The sequence below is a fragment of the Scardinius erythrophthalmus genome, assembly GCF_964197995.2.
Source record: "Scardinius erythrophthalmus genome assembly, chromosome: 17".
Classification (NCBI taxonomy): Eukaryota; Metazoa; Chordata; class Actinopteri; order Cypriniformes; family Leuciscidae; genus Scardinius; species Scardinius erythrophthalmus.
Genome location: NC_138237.1, coordinates 31,629,369 through 31,650,052, shown reverse-complemented (window position 1 = coordinate 31,650,052; position 20,684 = coordinate 31,629,369). Strand labels below are relative to the sequence as shown.

The following is a 20,684-nucleotide window of genomic DNA, read 5'->3' as shown; positions in this document are numbered from 1 at the left end:
CAGATTTTTTAACTATTTAATATGGGTAAAATTGTATTTTATTCGCGCTGCTTGCTCCCCCCCTCTCTCACAAACTGACAATGGAGGCACGACTAGCCCCTCCTTCTCTTACCGCACGATCTGAATCAAAACATGAGCATGTAGAGGGCGGATTGTTGCCGGTGCTTAATGCTTATTCCCCCAGCGAAGATTCCAGAATCAATCCGGAGTTGAATGGTTAGTATAATGAACACTGTTGCTTAACATAACTCTGAGAAGTTGTCTAGATGTTAAGCGCGGTCGCGTTTCATTACAGATTCGCGCAAAACTTTTGCGATTTTTTTTTTCTAAATATCAATTAACGTTACAACTATTGCGAAATGACGGCGTTTCCATTAACCGATGTTATGCGACTAAAACGTAATTTGTTCCTCTCGCGATCAGTCATTCCAAAAATCATTGCAACGGACGTTGGTAGGTTCATATCACAGCCACCAGACTAGACATTATATTATTATTATCTCCAGGTTCAGGTTGGTGTGTGTTGGTATTTGTCCACCTCAATCTCCAGGTGTGCGTTTGTGTGTGTCTGAGTCTGTGTGTGTCTACCTCCAGGTCCAGTTTGGTGTGAGCCTGTGTGTGTCTGAGTCTGTGTTTGGGTCTGAGTGTGTGTGAGTGTGTGTCTGTGTTTGAATCTGTGTGTGTGAGTCTTTTTGAATGTGTGAGTGTGTGTGAGCCTGTGTTTGAGTGTGTCAGTAAGTTTGTGTGTGTGTGTGTGTGTGTGTGTGTGTGTGTGTGTGTGTCCAGTTCCAGGTTTGTGTGTGAGCAAAATTTGCAACAAAAAGTCTGTGGAGCAGTCATAGCATAGAAAGTGTAGCAATGGCAAAGTCTTTAAGTTATCTGACACTAAGTGTTGGCAATGGGAATGTGTACTTGTCAATAAAAAAAAAAAAAAAAAAAATTATATATATATATATATATATATATATATATATAATATTTAACTTAATCACCCCCCCCCCCCAAGCACCACACCACCGCAAATAGAATCTAATTCTGTGGGAAACACTGTTTACACATTGCACATTTTAGCACAGAAGCATGAAAGACTTTCTAGACTATTGTCAAGCTGTCATCAGATTTTTTATTTAATTTTTTAATCTAAAGTGTATTTTTGTTGTGGATGTCCCAATTGGGATACAGGATGTGCAATGTTTAGAGAGTACAGTTAAATGTTCATGTTACATATTTTGGTTACATTTGTAAGTTTAAAAATATATATTTCTTTGTAAAATAGGCACATAATATTAGAATATGAATCTACTGATCAACATACTCCAGAATCAAACCGAAGTCTAATCGTCTCACGGAATTTGAGGTGTCAGCAAATAATTGTCTATGGCCAAATAATAGTTGACTATGACCAAGACAACGGTTTCATATTTTTGTAATGCAGAAACTTAAGGTACTATCTAGCTTAAATACATGCATATGTGTGTGTGTGCACAGTCGAAATCTGGTCAGTGTCTATCAGCAACAGCAGAGGGAGGCACTGCAGTGAAGACATTCATTACCTAGTTCGACGAACCCTGACTAACCGGATAAGATACACATTCCTTTAACGTTCTTTTTATAAAAAAAAAAACAAAAAAAAAAACGAACTGTAGCACGAGTAATCAGTTTACCTGAAAGGTTCCTAAATAAAGATGCAAGTGTTTGGCAAGTGACAAAATACCAAAATATAAAACTGTATGTGATTTAACAGTTAACACGTGAAATGTTACTTATTGTGTGTCCTCGTATCAAATTTTTTTTTTTTTTTTTTGCTTTATTGCTAACTTGAATGAAAAATACAGTAGAGCTTTCAAATGTAAATCTCTGAAGGAAACGTAAACAACTCAGGGTTTTGTTAGCTTACTAGCTCACGGTGGCTAACCACTAACAGCAGTGTTTTTTTTTTGTTTTTTTGGAATCAAAACGAAATATTACTCGGTGTTTCTTAAAAAAAAATCGAACGAATTAAAAAAAGAAAGGGAACTAAGGGTAAGTAAACAGAAAAAGTCAAATATTCGCCGAAATATGAACCGTGTGAACTGGCTAACGTTGCTTAGGATGTTAGCTTGCAGGGAAGCTTGAATAAAGAAGAGCAGGCTAACACCCATTTAATCTCTTTCAGAGAAAAAAATATATACATCAGCTCTAACTTAGCTGCTACTACCTAATTATCGGGTAAGTTACTTTAGTGATCGATAATTTCACCAGTCTTCTAAATCATACATCCTAAATATTTTAAACCTTCAAATGTATATTATGTCAAAATGAACATTTAACCATAAATAAAATTAATCTATACGACTAACAGTTAGACTAGCGGGTGTTTATACATTAACTATTTTTTTTTTCTAAAACTCCTCAGAAACCTCGAGTTTGGGAACATGACAAACAACAGCTCATCGGGAGGGCTTGGGTTAGCGAGTAAACTATTCCTTACTCTACTGCATTTGGTTTGGACATCAAGCAAAGTAATTAACATTACGAAAAAAAAGGCATTAGACCAAGATGGGCACGAGCAAAACTTCGCCGAGGAGCATGAATACTCAAAACTTTGTTTGTTACTGCACAGAAAAAGGAAACACCATCTGTTGTTGAGGCAAACCAGGTCAAAATAGCCATCTTGCTAACGTTAGTACTTACTAGGGGTCGTTTGTAAACCTGGGTGTTCGAGGAGGCTGGTATCCGTATAGATGACAATAAAGCACGTCGAAGCAAAAACAACACATCTCCGCCGAAACGACCATTTTCCTGCCTCCCGAGCCAGGTCCGGGACTGAGAGTCGGGGAGAGGCCCGTTGAGTTGTAGCCTCCTGGAGTTGGGGACAGAACATTGGTGTTGCTGCCGCCGCTGCTGCCGCTGCTGCTGCTGCTGCTACTACTACTACCCCCTGAACCCCCCAGGCCGTTCACCCGATTCACGTTCCCGGCCACGACAGTCGAAGACGACCCGATCCCCAATTCCGATCCACAATGTCCGGTCCCGGCTACCCCGCTCCCCGCCCCGCCGGGACCCCCCGCACCGGGGGATCCCGACAACTTCTGCTTCTTCACCCCGCAGCACCCGGCCGCCATCTTCGAACAATCTGCACCGACACACCGCTTCCGACCCATCACCGTCACCGCGGGAAGGGCGGGTCGAAACGCAGACCACACGTAGAAATCCCACTGCGTCAGCACGTACGACGAGCAATGCTCCACCTTCCCTTCCTTTCACAGACGTAACAAGCGAGAATAGCTTACGTTATATCTCTCCAAGAGAGAGGGGAGAGACTGCAATGTCACCCGATATTATTCCTTCGAAAAGACGTAGGGTACGCTGAAGCCTTACGTAGTGTTCTTAGGGAGACGAGCAGCCGCGAGTCTCCGCAAATTAAATGCTTCGACGGATCCAATGTATATTTGCTAGAGTAAGAGCCCCTCCTTTGGATGCTCTGTTCCGCTGCAACGATGCACGCAGGATTCTGTCAAAGCATGCACGCGTCCATCCATACATGAAATGACAGTCAAGCTAGGCAAATATATGGCCCGTAAAGCAGATCGGATTCAGGTCTCCCTACAAGGGAGTGGGGATCTTGAGTACGCAGGACCCAAACACGCCTCATGAACATTAGCAGACCCGAGAAGCGACGCAGTCTTTCAGTCAATCGATGTAGTTCGGCTGCATGTGTGATGTTAGCACCATGCTAGCCACAGCTCCTCGGTTCACAGCAGCCCTCGGGATCCTGTTAGCCACACCACCTCCTTTTATTGCAAGCCCGCCGTTTAAACTGAACTCGAAAGTTTTCCTTCGATGGATTGGAGTGCTGTCATCCGATTATTCGGGTACATTTTCAAGCGGCATAATATGGCCTCCGCCAGAAATCCACTGGATTCCCTCGGACTATCTGTGTGTTCCGTTCACGGCTGCTAACTTGAGCTCGGTTGCGGTTGAGAAAATATCCTATGCGATCATCTGAGGCACTCGTATTCTCTACTTTCACGCCGGAGTACAGAGCCCAGGACGTATTTTACGACAGATTCCTGCGTATAATACGCATTCTCCGTATTCACCAACTTGCACGTAATCACGGCGCCGTTTCTTCATCGAGGGAAACAGACATCCTGCATTTGTTATGCGCTGAAACGCATAAATCCGTTTAGTCATCCTTTTGTCTTGTCATCATTAGTTTAAGTCTTCAACCTAATGGAGAAAGAAGACAGCAGTTAGCGAGTATCATGATGACCCAGCAGAATCCAGCCTGTCTGACACGAGCAACGTATGTTCTAGTCACTGAAACGAGTCAAAGTTATGTCGAATCTGCACTCATTGTATTATTTTCAAACTCACTAAACGATATGAAAACAGCTTATTCTCACCTGATAGCCTCACCACCCCTTACTAAACGTATTATGGGTTCACATGACAATAGAAAACCCAGAATATAATTTTTTAATGATGCATAAAAAATAATGATACCACAAAATGTCACTAAAAAGTCATGGGGATTTTCATAGTGCTACTTGTGTTGCTAGAACATTTAGTTATAGTGTCTGAGCATCAAAGACTAGGCAGAAAAATAATGAAGAATAAAATCAGTTATCAGTTAGAGATATTTTGCTTACTGTGGGTGTGCCATCGCCCAGGGAATGATACATTTACCTGACTAATAATAAATTGTTACATTCGATTATATTCTGACCTACTCTGAAACTATTGAGTCTAGATTATGTTAAATCCATGTTACCTATGGCAAGCCGTTTTATCTTAAATTGTACCCAGCGTTACTCGTCATAATTGCATTTTTACTAGTAAGAATTCAATTAGAGAGCTCTCTAATTCAACTATTACTAGGAAGAATTACAATTACAGAGCTCTCTAATTCAATTATAACTAGTAAGAATTACAATTACAGAGCTCTCTAATTCAATTATAACTAGTAAGAATTACAATTACAGAGCTCTCTAATTCAATTCTTACTAGTAACAATTCCAATTAGAGAGCTCTAAAAATGAATTTTTACTAGTCATGTCTCCATTGACTTCCATTCGATTTTAATTACGGAGCTGTACAATTGAATTGTTACTAGTAAGAATTACAATTAGAGACCTCTACAATTGAATTGTTAGTAAGAATGCAATTGCAGAGCTCTGCAAATATACATATCTTTAATTCGTTTTTTTACTAGTAAAAAATCAATTAGAGAGCTCTGTAATTGCATTCTTACTAGTAAGAATTTAATTAGAGAGCTCTCTAATTGTAATTATTACTAGTAATAATTGAATTGTAGAGCTCTCTAATTGGAATTGTTGCTAATAATAATTGAATTAGAGATCTCTCTAATTGTAATTCTTACTAGTAACAATTCAATTGTAGAGGTCTCTAATTGGAATTCTTACTAGTAACAATTCAATTGTAGAGCTCCGTAATTAAAAATGAATGGAAGTCAATGGAGACATATGACTAATAAAAATTCATTTGTAGAGCTCTGTAATTGGAATTGTTACTAGTAAGAGTTGAATTAGAGAGCTCTGTAAATGTAATTCTTACTAGTAATAATTAAATTAGAGAGCTCTCTAATTGTAATTTTTACTAGTAATAATTGAATTAGAGAGCTCTCTAATTGTAATTGCTGCTAGTAAGAATTGAATTGTAGAGCTCTCAGATTTAATTCTTACTAGTAAAAATGCAATTACGACTAGTAACGCTGGGTACAATTTAAGCTAAAACGGCTTGCCATATTATGTTACCACAAATCTGCGATCAGGTTAGTAACAGACTGCAATCATGAGAGCATGAGAGCTCCGCCTAACAACTTGGCATTAGTTAAGTTTACTTGGTCTGTAAAGGCTATGCTGGGTATATCTGTTTTTATCACACACACAAAAAAAAGTGTTATGTAAATAGGGTTAGCCTTAAAGGGATAGTTCACCCCAAAAATTTAAATTAGCCCATGATTTACTCACCCTCAAGTTATCCTATATGTAAATGACATTCTTCTTTCAGACAAATGCAATCTGAGTTATATAAAATAATAAATGTCCTGGCTATTCCAAGCTGTATAATGGCCGTTTCTGTTTTGAAGTCCATAAAAGTGCATCTATCCATCATAAAGTGCTCCACATGGCTCCGGGGGGTTAATGAAGGCCTTCTGAAGCAAAACGATGAGTTTGTTTAAGAAAAATATCCATAATTAAAACTTTATAAAGTAAAATAACTAGCTTCCAGCCAAACGAACATACGGATTTGACTTAACTGTAAAGTGCAACTTTGAAGCTTCATCCATCTGGTTCTCTGGCTCAGCTCTTGTGTGTGTGTGTGTGTGTGTGTGTGTGTGTGTGTGTGTGTGTGTGTGTGTGTGTGTGTGTGTGTGTGTCTGAGAGAGAGAGAGAGAGAGTGAGAGAGAGAGTGAGTGAGTGAGTGAGAGAGAGAGAGAGAGAGAGAGAGAGAGAGAGAGAGAGAGAGAGAGAGAGAGAGAGAGAGAGAGAGAGAGACAGAGAGAGAGGGGGAGGTCATGTACAAAGTAAACTTTCTTAATTTGTTATTGGGGGGGGTATTTTTTTGTTTAAAATGAGATAAACCTAATGGAAAAAACATAAATTAACAATCAGTGGAAACAGCAGTGTACTCCACACTCTTCACACTGGAGATGATCAAACCACAAGATAATTGCAAAAATCTTAAAGAAAAAAAAAAAGCCAATACAAAATGGAGAAATATGGAAAACCCATTTACAAACACTATTTAAAGAGACAAACACAACCTGTAAACAAAATCAAATAACAAAACAATATGAAATACTGGAAATCAGGGATAACAAAATCTATTAGACTCCAACAATACTGTAAAAAAAAGATGTTCTGTAATTAATTCGTTCAATTTTGTAGAAAGAGGTTTCATTTTGTTCTTATTATCTTCTTGTTTTATTTTTTCTGTTCTTTATGAGACAACTCAATATTGTAGACAACTGTGCCTAGGGTCATGTAGATCAATAACGCACAACATGTATATCCACTTACACATGCACACTTTGTAACTCTTTTACTGCACAATTGGTCACTATATTTTATATAGAGTTATATATAGAGTTTACATGCATGTTTTTTTTCAATATGTTTATTGTTCTTTCATGTAAACAATTTACAGAGCTAATTCAGTATTAAAGTTAACAATCTTTTCTAAACCACCCTCTGACAGCACACTTCAACCAATTTCAGAGTGAGTAGCTGCTGTAGAGAATACAATAAAAATAAAATAAAGTAAAATCCATTGAAATAATGAATATTTAAAAAAAAGGGTAACAAATGAAAAAAAGGGTATTATCTTACAAACATATAGTATATAGTACTTGTAAACTTTAATTTTAAGAAATCACAGTTTTACATTACCACATCAGCATTGTCTTCCAATATAATTTTTCATATAATTGATAAATTTGACCCAGATCTTCTCAAATAAAGTTTTTTTTTTTTAGATTAAATATATATTTTTTCAACTGGAACATAACACAATAATAAACAAAATTTCTTTGCTCCTATCAGGGCCATCTTCATAAAATGTAAATGTACCCTCTGTTCAAGTTGCTAGACTGATTCGCACCCTAATAAAATAAATCTTGGATCAAATGGAAGTTTTGTTTATAGTATATACAGTATATTTTCCCAAGAGGTTTTAAGTTTTTTACATGCCCAAAACATTTGTAATAATGTATCAGTTTGTACTTTAAATTATAGGGCAACATTCTGAATAAGAACCACTTATGTTATGTAATCTCTCTGGTGTGTAATATACATTGAAACTGAATTAATCTATGTCTGCTGTTACATGAGAATCTTAGGGCATTTTTACAAACAATTCCCCAAGTATCTTCTTCAAAAATACATTCCAAATCTTTTTCCCGTTTGAATTTAGAGGATGTTGTATCCTCTCTGTAAAGATCAATGCAATTGGCATACATATAAGATACATAACCTTTGGGCCCCTTTTTTCTCTCTTATAATGTTATCTATTGGTATCTTTTTTCTTGATCTCTGACCCCAACCTACTGACAAATGGATTGCTGACCTTCTTCACAACACAGGTCTGGAGAATGAATAATGCCTTATCTAGTGGAATTTCTTTGTATCCATGTATCCATAATCATACAGCTCTCATTTGCTCTGCCCAAAAATAAAAGTAAGAAATCTGGCAGTAATCCTCCTTTCTTAAATGGCATATGTGATGACTTAAATTTAACCCTTGGTGTTTTGTTTTTTCCAAATTAATTTTCTAATCAAGCTATAGAGGTTAAAAAACGTTCGAGGTATAGGGACTGGAAGAGTTTGAAATAAATATAAACATTCTGAAAGATCACTCATTTTTTTTCTCAATTTACATAGCCAGTGTAATGACAAAGGACAGAGGACGTGATTTCCACCTATTTAGTCCTAAATACACAACTTTTCCTGGATTCCATGTGAAGGGGAAATTTTTTAAGGGCATTTTTTCAGCAACTAAATTCATTAGCATCATAACACTTTTATTCATGTAAATCTTATAGCCAGTTAGTTATTGATCTGAATGTTTCCAATACTTGTGACAAAGTAGGCAGAGATAATTCCGGGTTAGTAAGATATAACATTATGTCAACAGCAATATAATGATTTATTACACAGCTCTTTGGAATACTTGATTCTGATTGGTCAATCGCACCATCCAGTGGCGTTATTCCTCGATAACCGCTAAAGTAGATAACACAGGCTCATCCGGGTTACTGAAATCAGCAGGACTATCCACTAGGAATGTTTTTTTCTTCGTGGAAGTTTTGCGTTTGGTGAGCTAATAAAATATTAAAACTCAGTCAAATCAATATTTTGTTTAAACAGTTACTTAAATATTCCATCCAGTATCGTGAGCTTGCTCTCTCATTTCATACAAACGCTGCTGCTGCCATTTTGTGACTATTGTTTTTGTACACTAATGGATTATAAGATAACAAACAGATATGATATTAAAACATCTCAGATCAATATCTCTTATCCCCATAAATATCTATGTGTTGAAATGCTGTAGTTTGAACTTGCCGCGCTAGCAACTGCTCTCTCTCCGCAGAAGCTTTGCGTTTAAAGACCTAATAAAATATTTTGTGTCTTATTATTTAGATGCTTTGCGTCGGGGTCCTGATCACCCTGTCGGCGTTTATTCTGGAAGTACATTATCCCTTACATAATATGTTCAGCTCCTCCTATTTCTAGACCCAAGATTGACTAATTTGTCCGTATTGCAATGGCCAGGGTTTCTACTGCCAATACAAAAAGTTGTGGAGAAAAAGGACACCCCTGCCTGGTTGTTCTTGATAAAGTAAATTGTGATGACATCGGAATTAGTTTGGACAACTGCAGATGGACTTTTACATAACATATGGATAATGTCAAGTAATTTTGGACTGAAATTCTATTTTTGCAGGACTGCCAACAAGTAAAGCCATTCTACTCGGTTGAAAGCTTTTTCTGCATCTAGATAAAGTGCAATCACTGGGGAGTCTACTTGTTCTGCCGAGAATATGATATTCACAAGCCTCTGTATGTTGTCAAAAGAGGACCAACTGTATTCTTAATAAATCCTATCATATGGATTAGATTTGGTAAGACTTGCTCTAGACGTAATGCAATCATCTTGGAGAAAATTTCGCAATTAAGCAATGAGATTGGCTGGTATGAGGCACATAAATTAGGATCTTTACCAGGTTTCAACAGAACAGTTATCAAAGCTTGATTAAGGGATTCTGGTAACTCTTTTTTTGTAAATTGCCTCATACAGTATGATTGATAGAGAACAGTAGATTGACTAATTTTGGGAAAAAAAATTCAACCAATACAGCTAAGGCCGAGACTGCAGTTTGAATCTCTCCTTTTGAGATTTCTTTCTCCAGTCTTCATCACACAAAACTGAATATTCAAAGAAGGTATGAAAAGTTTTATCTACTCCTTGGGTGTTGTACAATAGTTTGTAAAAGCCAAAAAACTACACACAGCAGTGAGTATTGAACACACTATGAACACACACCCAGAGCAGTGGGCAGCCTTTTCTTTTTTTCTTTCTTCGGCGTCTGGGGAGCGGTTGGGGGCTGAGGTGTCTTGCTCAATAGCTCAATTTTGGGTAATGAGAGTGGAAGAGAGAGCTGTACATTCACTCCCCTACCTACATTTATTGCCGGTACTGAGACTCGAACTTGTGACCTTCAGGTTACAACTCCAACTCTCTAACGATTAGTCCACAACTGCCCCTAAAAACAGTGTTGTGGTTTTGCTAATTTCTTCTTTTCTAAGCTGCCAAGCTAGAACTTCCCCTTCCACCAATCGTATCCCCATGTTCACAAAAGCTCTGCCATGACCTACGAAGAACATACTAAAGAACATGCTTTTTTAACTTCTTTCAAAATATTATATTCAAAATTTTTACAATGTAGTTGTTGGAACAGCTGAGCATTTATAATGTTGGAGTGTTCTCGTTCCATTGTCATAATTTCCTAGTGATTGTATTTGTGATTGGTACTTTTTTCTTTTACTGGAGGATTAACTAATAATTTGATTCTCAGACTACTTTATAATCATAAAGTTAACAATATTATTATTTATAAAGCAATGCCTCAGAGTTATTTAGTAAGTTGTTGGTGAACCACCATATTACAATTTGGCAATTTATTTGGCAAAGATTGTTGTATTTACATGAGTAGAGGGGCATGGTCTGATAATATTCTTGGCTGGTACTTACATAATCAAATAATCCTTTCCTTTGGGAACAAAAAAAGAAGTCAATTTTAGAGTAATTATTATGCCTGTGTGAATAAAAGGAGTATTCTGGAGTATAGATTATGATTTCACTTTTCTAACTTTAGTTTGTGTGTAATGTTGCTGTTTGAACATAAATAACATCTGCAAAGTTACAACGCTCAAAGTTCAAAGCAAAGGAAGATATTAGCTTTTAAAGAAATCGTTTTTTAAGGACTACAGCAAATGTCTGGTAGGGACTACACGATTCCTCCCGGGTTAGTGACATCATTAATCCTAACATTTACATAAACCCCGCCCCTAGGAACATGCAATCTGTGTTGAGAAGAGGAAGAGTTGTTTTAGTACAGCACATTTGGGAGTCTGCTCAAGCTGTCACATCCGTCTTTTCACATGCAATACAGTATGTTAAAAAATGCAATAGCATGTCATTCTGTAGGCATCTTACAACAGTTCCCACACAAGCGATTTATTGATTATCATGACAGAATATGCAACTTCACATCAGCAACTTCACATCAGCAACATAAATTCATCAACTAACCATTCAGAAACGTCCTGTTGCATTCTACATGTTGTGATTTCTTCTTGAGTCTCTCCATCATTGTCTGACTCCAGTTTAAACATAAAGGGCAGAATAGTTTCTGCCATTTTAGTGCATGTCTGCGTAAAGTAATCGGAGCTGCTAACACACACACACACTCAAACACACACTCACACACACACACACACACACACTCTTGTACATCTATCTTTATGAGGACATTCATTAACACAATGCAATCTCTATCCGCTTACGCTAACCTTACCCATCATAACTAAGTAACCCGACCCCTGACCCTAAACCGACCCTTGACCTCATTATAACCTTATCCCTAGAACCAAGTCTTGACCCTCAAACAGGCCTCTCAGAAACTGAGGACCGGCCAACATGTCCTCACTTTACTCTCTTTGTCCTCACTCCAATGGACTAAAACTCAAACCGGTCCTCACAAAGATAGTTGTACAAGTACACACACACACACACACACACACACACAAAGCTCTTGAAGCTCTGCCCTCTGTGCCGAACAGCAACTCATTTGCATTTAAAGGGACACACACGAAACAATGCATTTTACTGACCCTCAAAAAGGAAACAACTTTAACATGCTGTAAAAAATATCTGTGGGGTATTTTGAGCCAAATCTTCACATACACACTCTGGGGACAACAGAGACTTATTTTACATATTGTAAAAAGGGGCTTTATACCACCCCTTTTCATATTTCAAAGATTTGGCAACTTGGTTTAATGCCATAATTTTGACAAGATTACCTATCCAATAAATTTTCTATGACTAAATAAATGTCCCCTCCAATTATCAGCTCTGCAGCAGGGCATGTAAGTTTAAAAAAATAAATTATGGGGGGGCGCAAGTGAGCAATGGGTCGATAGGTCGCACTCCCCTGCAGCTCCCGCAAAATCATTAAAAAATCATTTTAAAATTGACTTTTTAACAATAACTTCTACATAAAAAGAGTTTTTCCTGCAAGCTGGATTTGCTGAAGCTTCTTTGATACTCTTCGGCTACATGATGAAAGCGAGCTCGAAGTCACAAGCCGCAAAAAGCAAAAAGCAGAACGAAGCAGGCCTTATCGCACCGACCTCTCCTCACGACGATGTTCCGCCGGGCGAAGCTTCACAACGGTCGGCAGATGCTAACGTTACAGTCCTGGAAGCCATTAACTTGTTACGTTCGGATCTACAAGCTACCAAAGTTGAGATTTGTCAGACGATTGACACGCGCATTGAAGAGATGGCTACAACTATCAGAGGTGAAATATCTGCTCTCAAAACTGAAACTCAAGTCGCCATTCTGGCCTTGCAGACTACGTCCACGCAACATAGTTCTACTCTGGCCGACCTAGAACGCTCAGCAAATCACTCTTCAGATGCCATAACCAAACTTCAAGCGGAGGTGAAACGCCTATGTACTGAAGTGAATCTTCTTACAGACAAGTGCATGGATCTAGAGGGGCGATCTAGAAGACAAAATGTGCGAGTAGCCGGGCTGAAAGAGGGATCTGAGAAGGGCAGAGAGATGAACACTTTTGTTTCAGAACTCTTGAAAGACGCGTTGTCACTAGAGGATTGCCCGCTAGTTGATCGTGCTCACAGGGCTTTACGTAAGCGCCCGGATGGTACTGAGCCGCCGCGGTCGCTTATAGTGCGGCTGCATTACTTTCGGGATGTGACAACGATCCTTAGGAAAGCTGCTGAACGAAAGGATCTTACTTTTCACGGTCAGAGGATTCGAATTTTCCCTGATTTTACGCCTGAGGTGGCAAAGCGCAGAGCTGCGTTTAACAGAGCCAGAGCATTACTTCGAGACAAGTCAGGAGTGCGGTATGGGACAGTTTTTCCAGCGAAATTGAGAGTGACTTTTAATGGCACAGAGACAGTGTTCACAGATGCGAAGAAAGCCGAGGAGTTTGCCGAGCTCTACTTTGGTACGGGCCGTGAGGATGCTGAAGACGGAGGCTGCTGATAATGGCACTGCCGTGCTGGGTAATGAATAACGTTTAATGTTGAACGCTCAAATGTTTACATTTACGGACTGCCTTTAATTGAAGTTTTTGTTCATTTTTATCGAAGTTGGCTTATGGTTTATTTTAAAACAAATAGATGGACCGTCCTTCCAGATTTTTATTTATCTCTTTTTATATTTTTAATTTGTCAATAAGCTTTCTCAGATCTTTATTATTTCATATTTACATTCTTTTTACTTCAAAATATATGCCTTTTGCGGGGCTGTTCTAAACTTCTAGTGTTAGAAGTGTTTAGTGAGGGAAGTTAGTATGGTACATGTTTATTTTTTTGTATCTTGTTATTGCTGTTCTGTGTTTTGTTTTGTTTTCTCTTGTAACTTCCTTAGTGGGATCGCGCCTTACTTTGAAGGTTCTCCTAGTATAGGCAAGAGTATGTCAAAGGGAGGGTTGCTCTGGGACATCTATACTCAGTATGTGATCTTATATGTCACATTGATAGGGTTTATATACATATTGTATGAGCCTACACCATGCAGGATAACTTAACGCAGCGGGATAAGGGGAGGCAACTTACTATGGTCACTTGGAATGTTAAGGGATTAAATCATCCCGTTAAAAGGGGCAAAGTTTTGGCACACCTAAAGATGCTCTCTAGTGACATAATTTTTCTCCAAGAAACACACCTTAATAAAAATGGATATATCAAACTAAGATGTAGATGGATCGGTCAAACTTATCATGTTACGTGTGCAGTTAGATAAAGAGGGGTGGCCATACTCTTCAGAAAGGGCACACCATTCATCCATAAGACTACCATTGCAGATAAGGAAGGAAGATATCTAATTGTTATTGGAGATTTATATACATTACCCATAACACTGGTTAATATTTATGGTCCTAATACAGACTCGCCTTCTTTTTGTAAACATGTTTTCAATCAGGTCCCTGACATCTCGCAAACTAATTTACTCATTGCAGGTGACTTAAATTTAGTTTTAGATCCTTATTTGGACAGATCTTCATCCCGTAGAGCACCACCTTCTAATTCCAGCATTTTCATGAAGGAATATTGTAATAATTCAAATTTTTCAGACATCTGGAGAATTTTTAACCCTCAAGACAGAGCATACTCTTTCCACTCCAATGTTCATAATGTATATACTAGAATTGACTATTTTTTGGCTGATGCTAAATTGGTGCCAATGGCCAGTAAGGTTGCGTATAATGATATAGTGATTTCAGATCATGCCCCTCTTTCATTCTCTTTAAATCTAGCTAACTTGCCTCATTGTGATAGGATATGGAAACTGGACCCACAGCTGTTAAAGGAACCACAATTTTGTAATTTTTTAAGCGAACAAATTTCTTTTTTCTTTGAGATGAATGATCTTCCTGGAACGTCCCCCTCAATACTCTGGGAGACCATGAAAGCTTATATCAGGGGTTGTATTATTTCTTTTCAGGCTGCTAGAAAGAAAAGGAAAAGGGCTGAGTTGGCAGATCTGGAACAACAAATCAATAGATTGGATAAAGAAAATGCAGTGCATCCATCCACAGGGATTTATAAGAAGATCCTCTTATTAAGATTTAGATACAATCAGATTCTTTCAGATCGTATAGCTAAGGGCTTTTTATTTACGCAACAAAACTTTTTTGAATTTGGTGAAAAACCTCATAAATTACTGGCGAGACAAATTAGGAAAATGGAAAGCGATCATACTATAAGTAAAGTCAAGTCGGAAAATGGAGTCATATTAACACCTCATACGGACATTAATAGCAGATTCAAACAGTTCTATGAGGAATTATACTCCTCCAGGGCCTCAATCAATGTCCTGGCTGCTGAAAATTTCTTGGATAGTTGTGACCTCCCCACTCTAGGTCAGAAAGAGCGTGACTTCCTCAATGCAGAACTCTCAGTTTCTGAAATACAAGATTCGATTAGGTCAATGAAGTGTGGAAAGGCCCCTGGCCCTGATGGGTACTCTTGTGAATTTTATAAACAATTCAGTGATCTCTTTTCACCTTATTTATTTAAAATGTATACTCATGCAATTACTGTTGGCATGCTACCTCCTACGTTAAACGAGGCTACCATAACAGTATTACTTAAAAAGGGGAAAGATCCAGAAGAAGTAAGCAGCTATAGGCCAATTTCGCTTTTAACATGTGACCAAAAAATTCTGGCTAAAGCTTTATCCAACAGGCTTAGGTCTGTAATTGATAAACTTGTTCACCCCGATCAGACAGGATTTATACCAAACAGGCATTCCTTTTCAAATCTTAGACGTCTTTTTAATATAATTTACTCTCACAACGCACATGCAGATGACCTGGTTATCGTTTCTCTTGACGCAGAGAAAGCTTTTGACCAATTGGAGTGGTCTTATCTGTTTAAAGTTTTAAGAAAGTTTGATATTGGTGATAGTTTTGAAAAATGGATAAAGATTCTCTACCATAAGCCCTCTGCAAGAATTCTGACTAATAAGATGCTCTCTTCAACGTTTCAACTACACAGAGGTTCTAGACAAGGTTGCGCTTTATCTCCCTTACTCTTTGCTTTGGCACTCGAGCCCTTAGCACAAACTATTCGCTCCGACCCCAATGTACATGGTTATAGCACAGAGAATAAATTAAGTAAAATATCATTGTATGCTGACGACATCTTGTTATATATTACTAAGCCCCATTCTACTATCGCAAAAATCTTGGAAATCATCTCTCATTTCGGTACATTTTCAGGGTACCGGATAAACTGGTCTAAGAGCGAATTAATGCCTATAAAGGTTCGAGATCTTTCTGTTATACAATACTTCCCCTTTAAAATAACACAGCAAAAATTTACGTATTTAGGAATTGAAGTAACAAAGGATTTTCAGTCGTTATTTAAGGCTAACTTTCCCCCTCTAGTGTCTAAATTGAAAAATAATATTCAGTTTTGGAGATCACTTCCTATTTCCTTGGTTGGTAGGGTTAATATTATTAAAATGATTTTTCTTCCTCAAATTCTCTATCTTTTTCAGAACATCCCAATATTCTTACCAAAGATTTTTTTCAAGCAACTGGATTCAATCATTATTTCCTTTTTATGGGATTATAAAGCCCATCGAATAAGTAAAGCTCATCTTTGTAAGCCTAAAGCTGAAGGCGGATTGGCACTCCCTGATTTCTCTCTCTATTACTATGCCAGTGCTCTTCATACTATCATAATGTGGCTAGATCCCAACTTTACACATTCCACTTGGATCCAAATGGAAAGAGAAGCATGTAGCCCATATGATATTGGGGCAGTGATCTTGTCTCCTACAAAGATAGAGAAATTGGCTTACAATTATAATTGTATTATCCATAGTACTATTCGCATTTGGAAGCAGATTAAATCAAAATTTGTAATAAAGTCCTTATCTTTTCTTATACCAATTGGAGGGAATCCATCATTTATTCCTTCTACAATGGATTCTGTATTCACAAAGTGGAGAGACGTGGGTATTCGAAATATTGGTGACCTATTCATTGATGGTTCTTTTGTCTCCTTTAATCAGCTGCAGGCAAAATACGGTTTACATAAAAACAATTTTTTCCGATACCTACAGCTCAGGGGTTATGTAAGAAAGCATTTGTCTCGTCTGGATGTGGCTTCTTCTGCCAAGTTTGATGATCTTTTGGGGCTTGGTTGTGGGGTTAGTCACCTGATTTCTTTGCTGTATAACTCGTTACTATCCACAACTCCACCTTCTACACAAGGTATAAGATTACAATGGGAACAGGAAATGGGGAGGGAGATAAGTGACGAGTTATGGATTAATGCACTAGAGAATATTCATAAAGGCTCTGTTAACTCTTGGCACTGCCTTATTCAATTTAAGATTATTCATCGACTTCATTACTCAAAATCGAAGCTGCATAGAATTTTTTCAGATGTTTCCCCAATATGTGATAAATGTCAGATAGAGGAGGCCACACTCTTGCACAGTAATGCTCTTTTAACCCCTTTCTGGACTAATATTTTTCAAACTTTATCAGAAATATTACATGTTGAGTTAGAACCTGATCCACTTGTGGTAATATTTGGATTCTCAGATGACATTACTTTTCAAAAATCTCAACAACAGTTGTTGTCTTATGGATTCCTTATTGCAAAGAAACTAATACTTAAGTTTTGGAAGGACACCAAAGTCCCTACTGTTAAAATGTGGTTGGACGAAATGGTTAGGTTATTACATCTGGAAAGAATTCGTTTTTCTTTATCAAACAGACTGGATAAGTTTGATAAGATTTGGTCTTTCCTTCTCCGCTACCTTGATAGCGTAAATTAAGTTGGCATGCTTATGTAGGCTGAGTGTGTAGCACTGATTGTCCCATTAGTGTGATATGTCTTTGTCCCTAGGGTGGGGTGGGTGGCAATGGGAACTGTTCTTTCTTTTTGTTTATTGTGTTTTCTTTTTGTTTATTTTATTATTATATGTATATTATTATTTATTTTTTTTGTTTGTTTTTTTTGTCTTATGTTTAAAAGGAGGAATCATCAAAGCGATGTAACAATGATTGTCAAATTGTTGGATTCCCTAATAAATATATTTTAAACAAAAAAATTAATTATGAATAAAGTCAGCACCCTCCATCTCTGGATGATATACACTAACCTACTCTCTGTAATGCAATTATTCCTCTTAAAAGAATGCATCTACCTACTTTATCTTTATCAATAGATTCCATTTGAAAGGGTATATGGTTATCAATAAGTATAGCAACCCCTACTGATTGTGAGGTAAAGGAAGAAAAGAATACCTGTCCAGACCACTGTCTTATAAGGTTGATGGTCAGAGTCAGTCAAGCGTGTTTCTTGTATTAGATCAATTCCAATACTATGCTATCAAAGGTATAAAATGACTTTTTTTTCCTTTTAAGCCTTTGATTCAAACCATTAACATTCCAGGTGACATTCATATTTTATCACACTTGTCATGAGCTATAGATTGTTTATTTCAGCCAAATAGCCAAACATACCTGGCTAGCCACCTAAACCGGCTTCATGGTATAAACCCCAGGAGCACAAAACACAACAATATTGATTGAAACAAAAGGCTAAAGAAGGAATTAAAAAGCCAATTTAGGGGCTGATTAAAACAGCCAGACACTGTAACACACCCATTTTGTCAGTTGCAAAGGCGGACAAAACAAAATGGCACTTAGTGCATGAATTGAGAGCAGTTGATGAGATAGAAGACTGTTCTGCAGAGGTCCCAAATCCACATATACTGCTGACTAATGTTCTTCCTGCTGCTAATTGTTTTACTGTAACTGACCTATGCTCTGCTTTTTCAATGTCCCTTTAGCAGAGGAAACCAGACACCTTTTTTCACCTTCACCTATCAAGGTAAACATTATTCGTACAACATAATGCCTCAAGTATTTTAAAATTTTAATTTGATCAAACTTCCTTGTTGAGTTATTAGGATGGAAGACACAGTAAGCAAACCACTCTTAAACAAAACTCCAAAAGAATGGGTGTATAGAAACAATAAGGGTTATAACACAGAACCTCATCTCAGTGATTTGGCAGGATGGTCCGAAGGAAATCTCAGTTAGATCCCTATCCTAACTGATATTTTAAAAGCGACTTTTCCTATAATTGGTCCCAGTATCCAAGCGTTGATAAATTCATCTTTGGACACTGGGATAGTTCCGAATAGTTTTAAGCATGTGGTTGTTCAGCCTTTACTTAAGAAACAAGGTTTGGATGAGGGTTGCTTTAATAATTATAGGCCTGTCTCTAAGCTATAATTTTTATCAAAACTTGGAATGCATCGGGGACATTAAGAAATGGTTAGCGCTTAACTTTCTCCAACTTAATGAGGACAAAACGGAGACAATTGTTTTTGGTTCTTCAAAATTGAGTAGTAGTATTATTAAAGAGCTAAGCAATCATTTCCCCTCTGTTTCCTCCCAAGTTAGGAATCTTGGTGTAATCATGGACTCAGAACTGTGCTTAACTAACAAATAAATTCCGTGGTTAGGAATAGTTTTTATCAATTGCGGATTATTTCCAATATTAAATCGTTTTTGTCAGTGTAAGACTTGGAGAAGGTTACGCATGCTTTTATTACCTCACGCCTAGATTACTGTAACTCTTTGTATCTGGGTCTCCCTCAATCATCTCTTGGTCGCCTCCAGTTAGTACAAAATGCAGCTGCAAGGCTGCTGACCGGGACTAAGAAATATGATCATGTCACCCCAATTTTAGCATCCCTTCATTGGCTCCTGATTTATTTTAGAATTCAGTTTAAAATCTTATTGTTTGTTTTTAAAGCTCTTAATAATCAAGCTCCATTTTACCTTAAAGATCTTCTTACTCCTTTACCACCTTCAGATCTGCAGACAAGGCTCTATTATATGTTCCCCGCTCCCGTTTAAAAACTAAAGGAGATAGAGCTTTCTCAGTTGCCGCCCCCCGACTATGTAATCAATTGCCTCTGGACATCTGCCTTGCACCTTCCATTAACATTTTTAAATCAAAATTGAAAACATACCTCTACTCTCTGGCGTTTTGATACTTAATATCCTTGTTTTACTGTTTGTTTTGTGTGGTTCTACGTTACTGTGCTTTTATTTAGTTTATTTTTCTTACTATGTCCAGCACTTTGGATAGCTCTGCTATGTTGATATGTGCTTTATAAATAAAATGTACTTACTATCCAAGAGAGAGGGGCTTTCCAAGTCCTCACCCGTTTGCTAACTCTATTAATCTTATTTGAAAGAATCTGTGGGTGCTTCTCAATTCTTATTTTTGCATCCTTGTTTCCTTTCCTCGCATCTCAGCTCCACCCCCTGTAGGATGCGAGGGAAGGCTGCAAGGAAAGAAAAAAGGAGGACGGAAGAATCGAAGGAAAGCTTTTTTATACATTGAATTATTTTATCACTCGAGCGTCACCTCACAGCGTCATCAGCAGCGCTCAAAGGATTTGCCCTTATGTTGTTGAAGTTTGGTTATTTAAGAAATTCATAATAAATAATAAAGCAAGATACCCTGTTGAAATATGTGGTCTATTTAAACTGCAAAGGTAAAGTATAAATTCAAATGATTGTGACCGATGTGAAGGGGGAGGAGAATTTATATGTGCGTCACGTTTAATCGATAAAACACTTCCGCAAAGGATACACCCGTGTATCCTCACTCATGGCTCCTCTGGAAGCCTCCTCACTCCTTGATCCTTGCCTCCTCGCGGTGCAATTAGAGAATTGAGATGTCCTTCAAGATGGCTGAGCTCGATCGGTTTCCGGGTCATAGGATTGAGGACTGAGGAGCGAGGAAACGAGGAGGGATATTGAGAAGCACCCCATTAGTAGGGTATACTAAAGTAGGTAATTAGGAAAT

At 37.8% G+C, this 20,684-nt stretch overlaps 1 protein-coding gene across 2 annotated transcripts in view; it reads right to left on the bottom strand.

The window, feature by feature from the left end:
• ammecr1 (AMMECR nuclear protein 1) overlaps positions 1-4,060 on the bottom strand; it is an 80,306-nt gene extending 76,246 nt beyond the window's left edge. For both annotated transcript variants that reach the window (XM_081390640.1, XM_081390641.1), the window contains exon 1: positions 2,674-4,060. In XM_081390640.1, the coding sequence (XP_081246766.1) occupies positions 2,674-3,143 (470 nt within the window). In that variant the 5' untranslated portion in view covers positions 3,144-4,060. The remainder of the gene's footprint in view (positions 1-2,673) is intronic.
• Between the last annotated feature and the right edge of the window lie 16,624 nt (positions 4,061-20,684).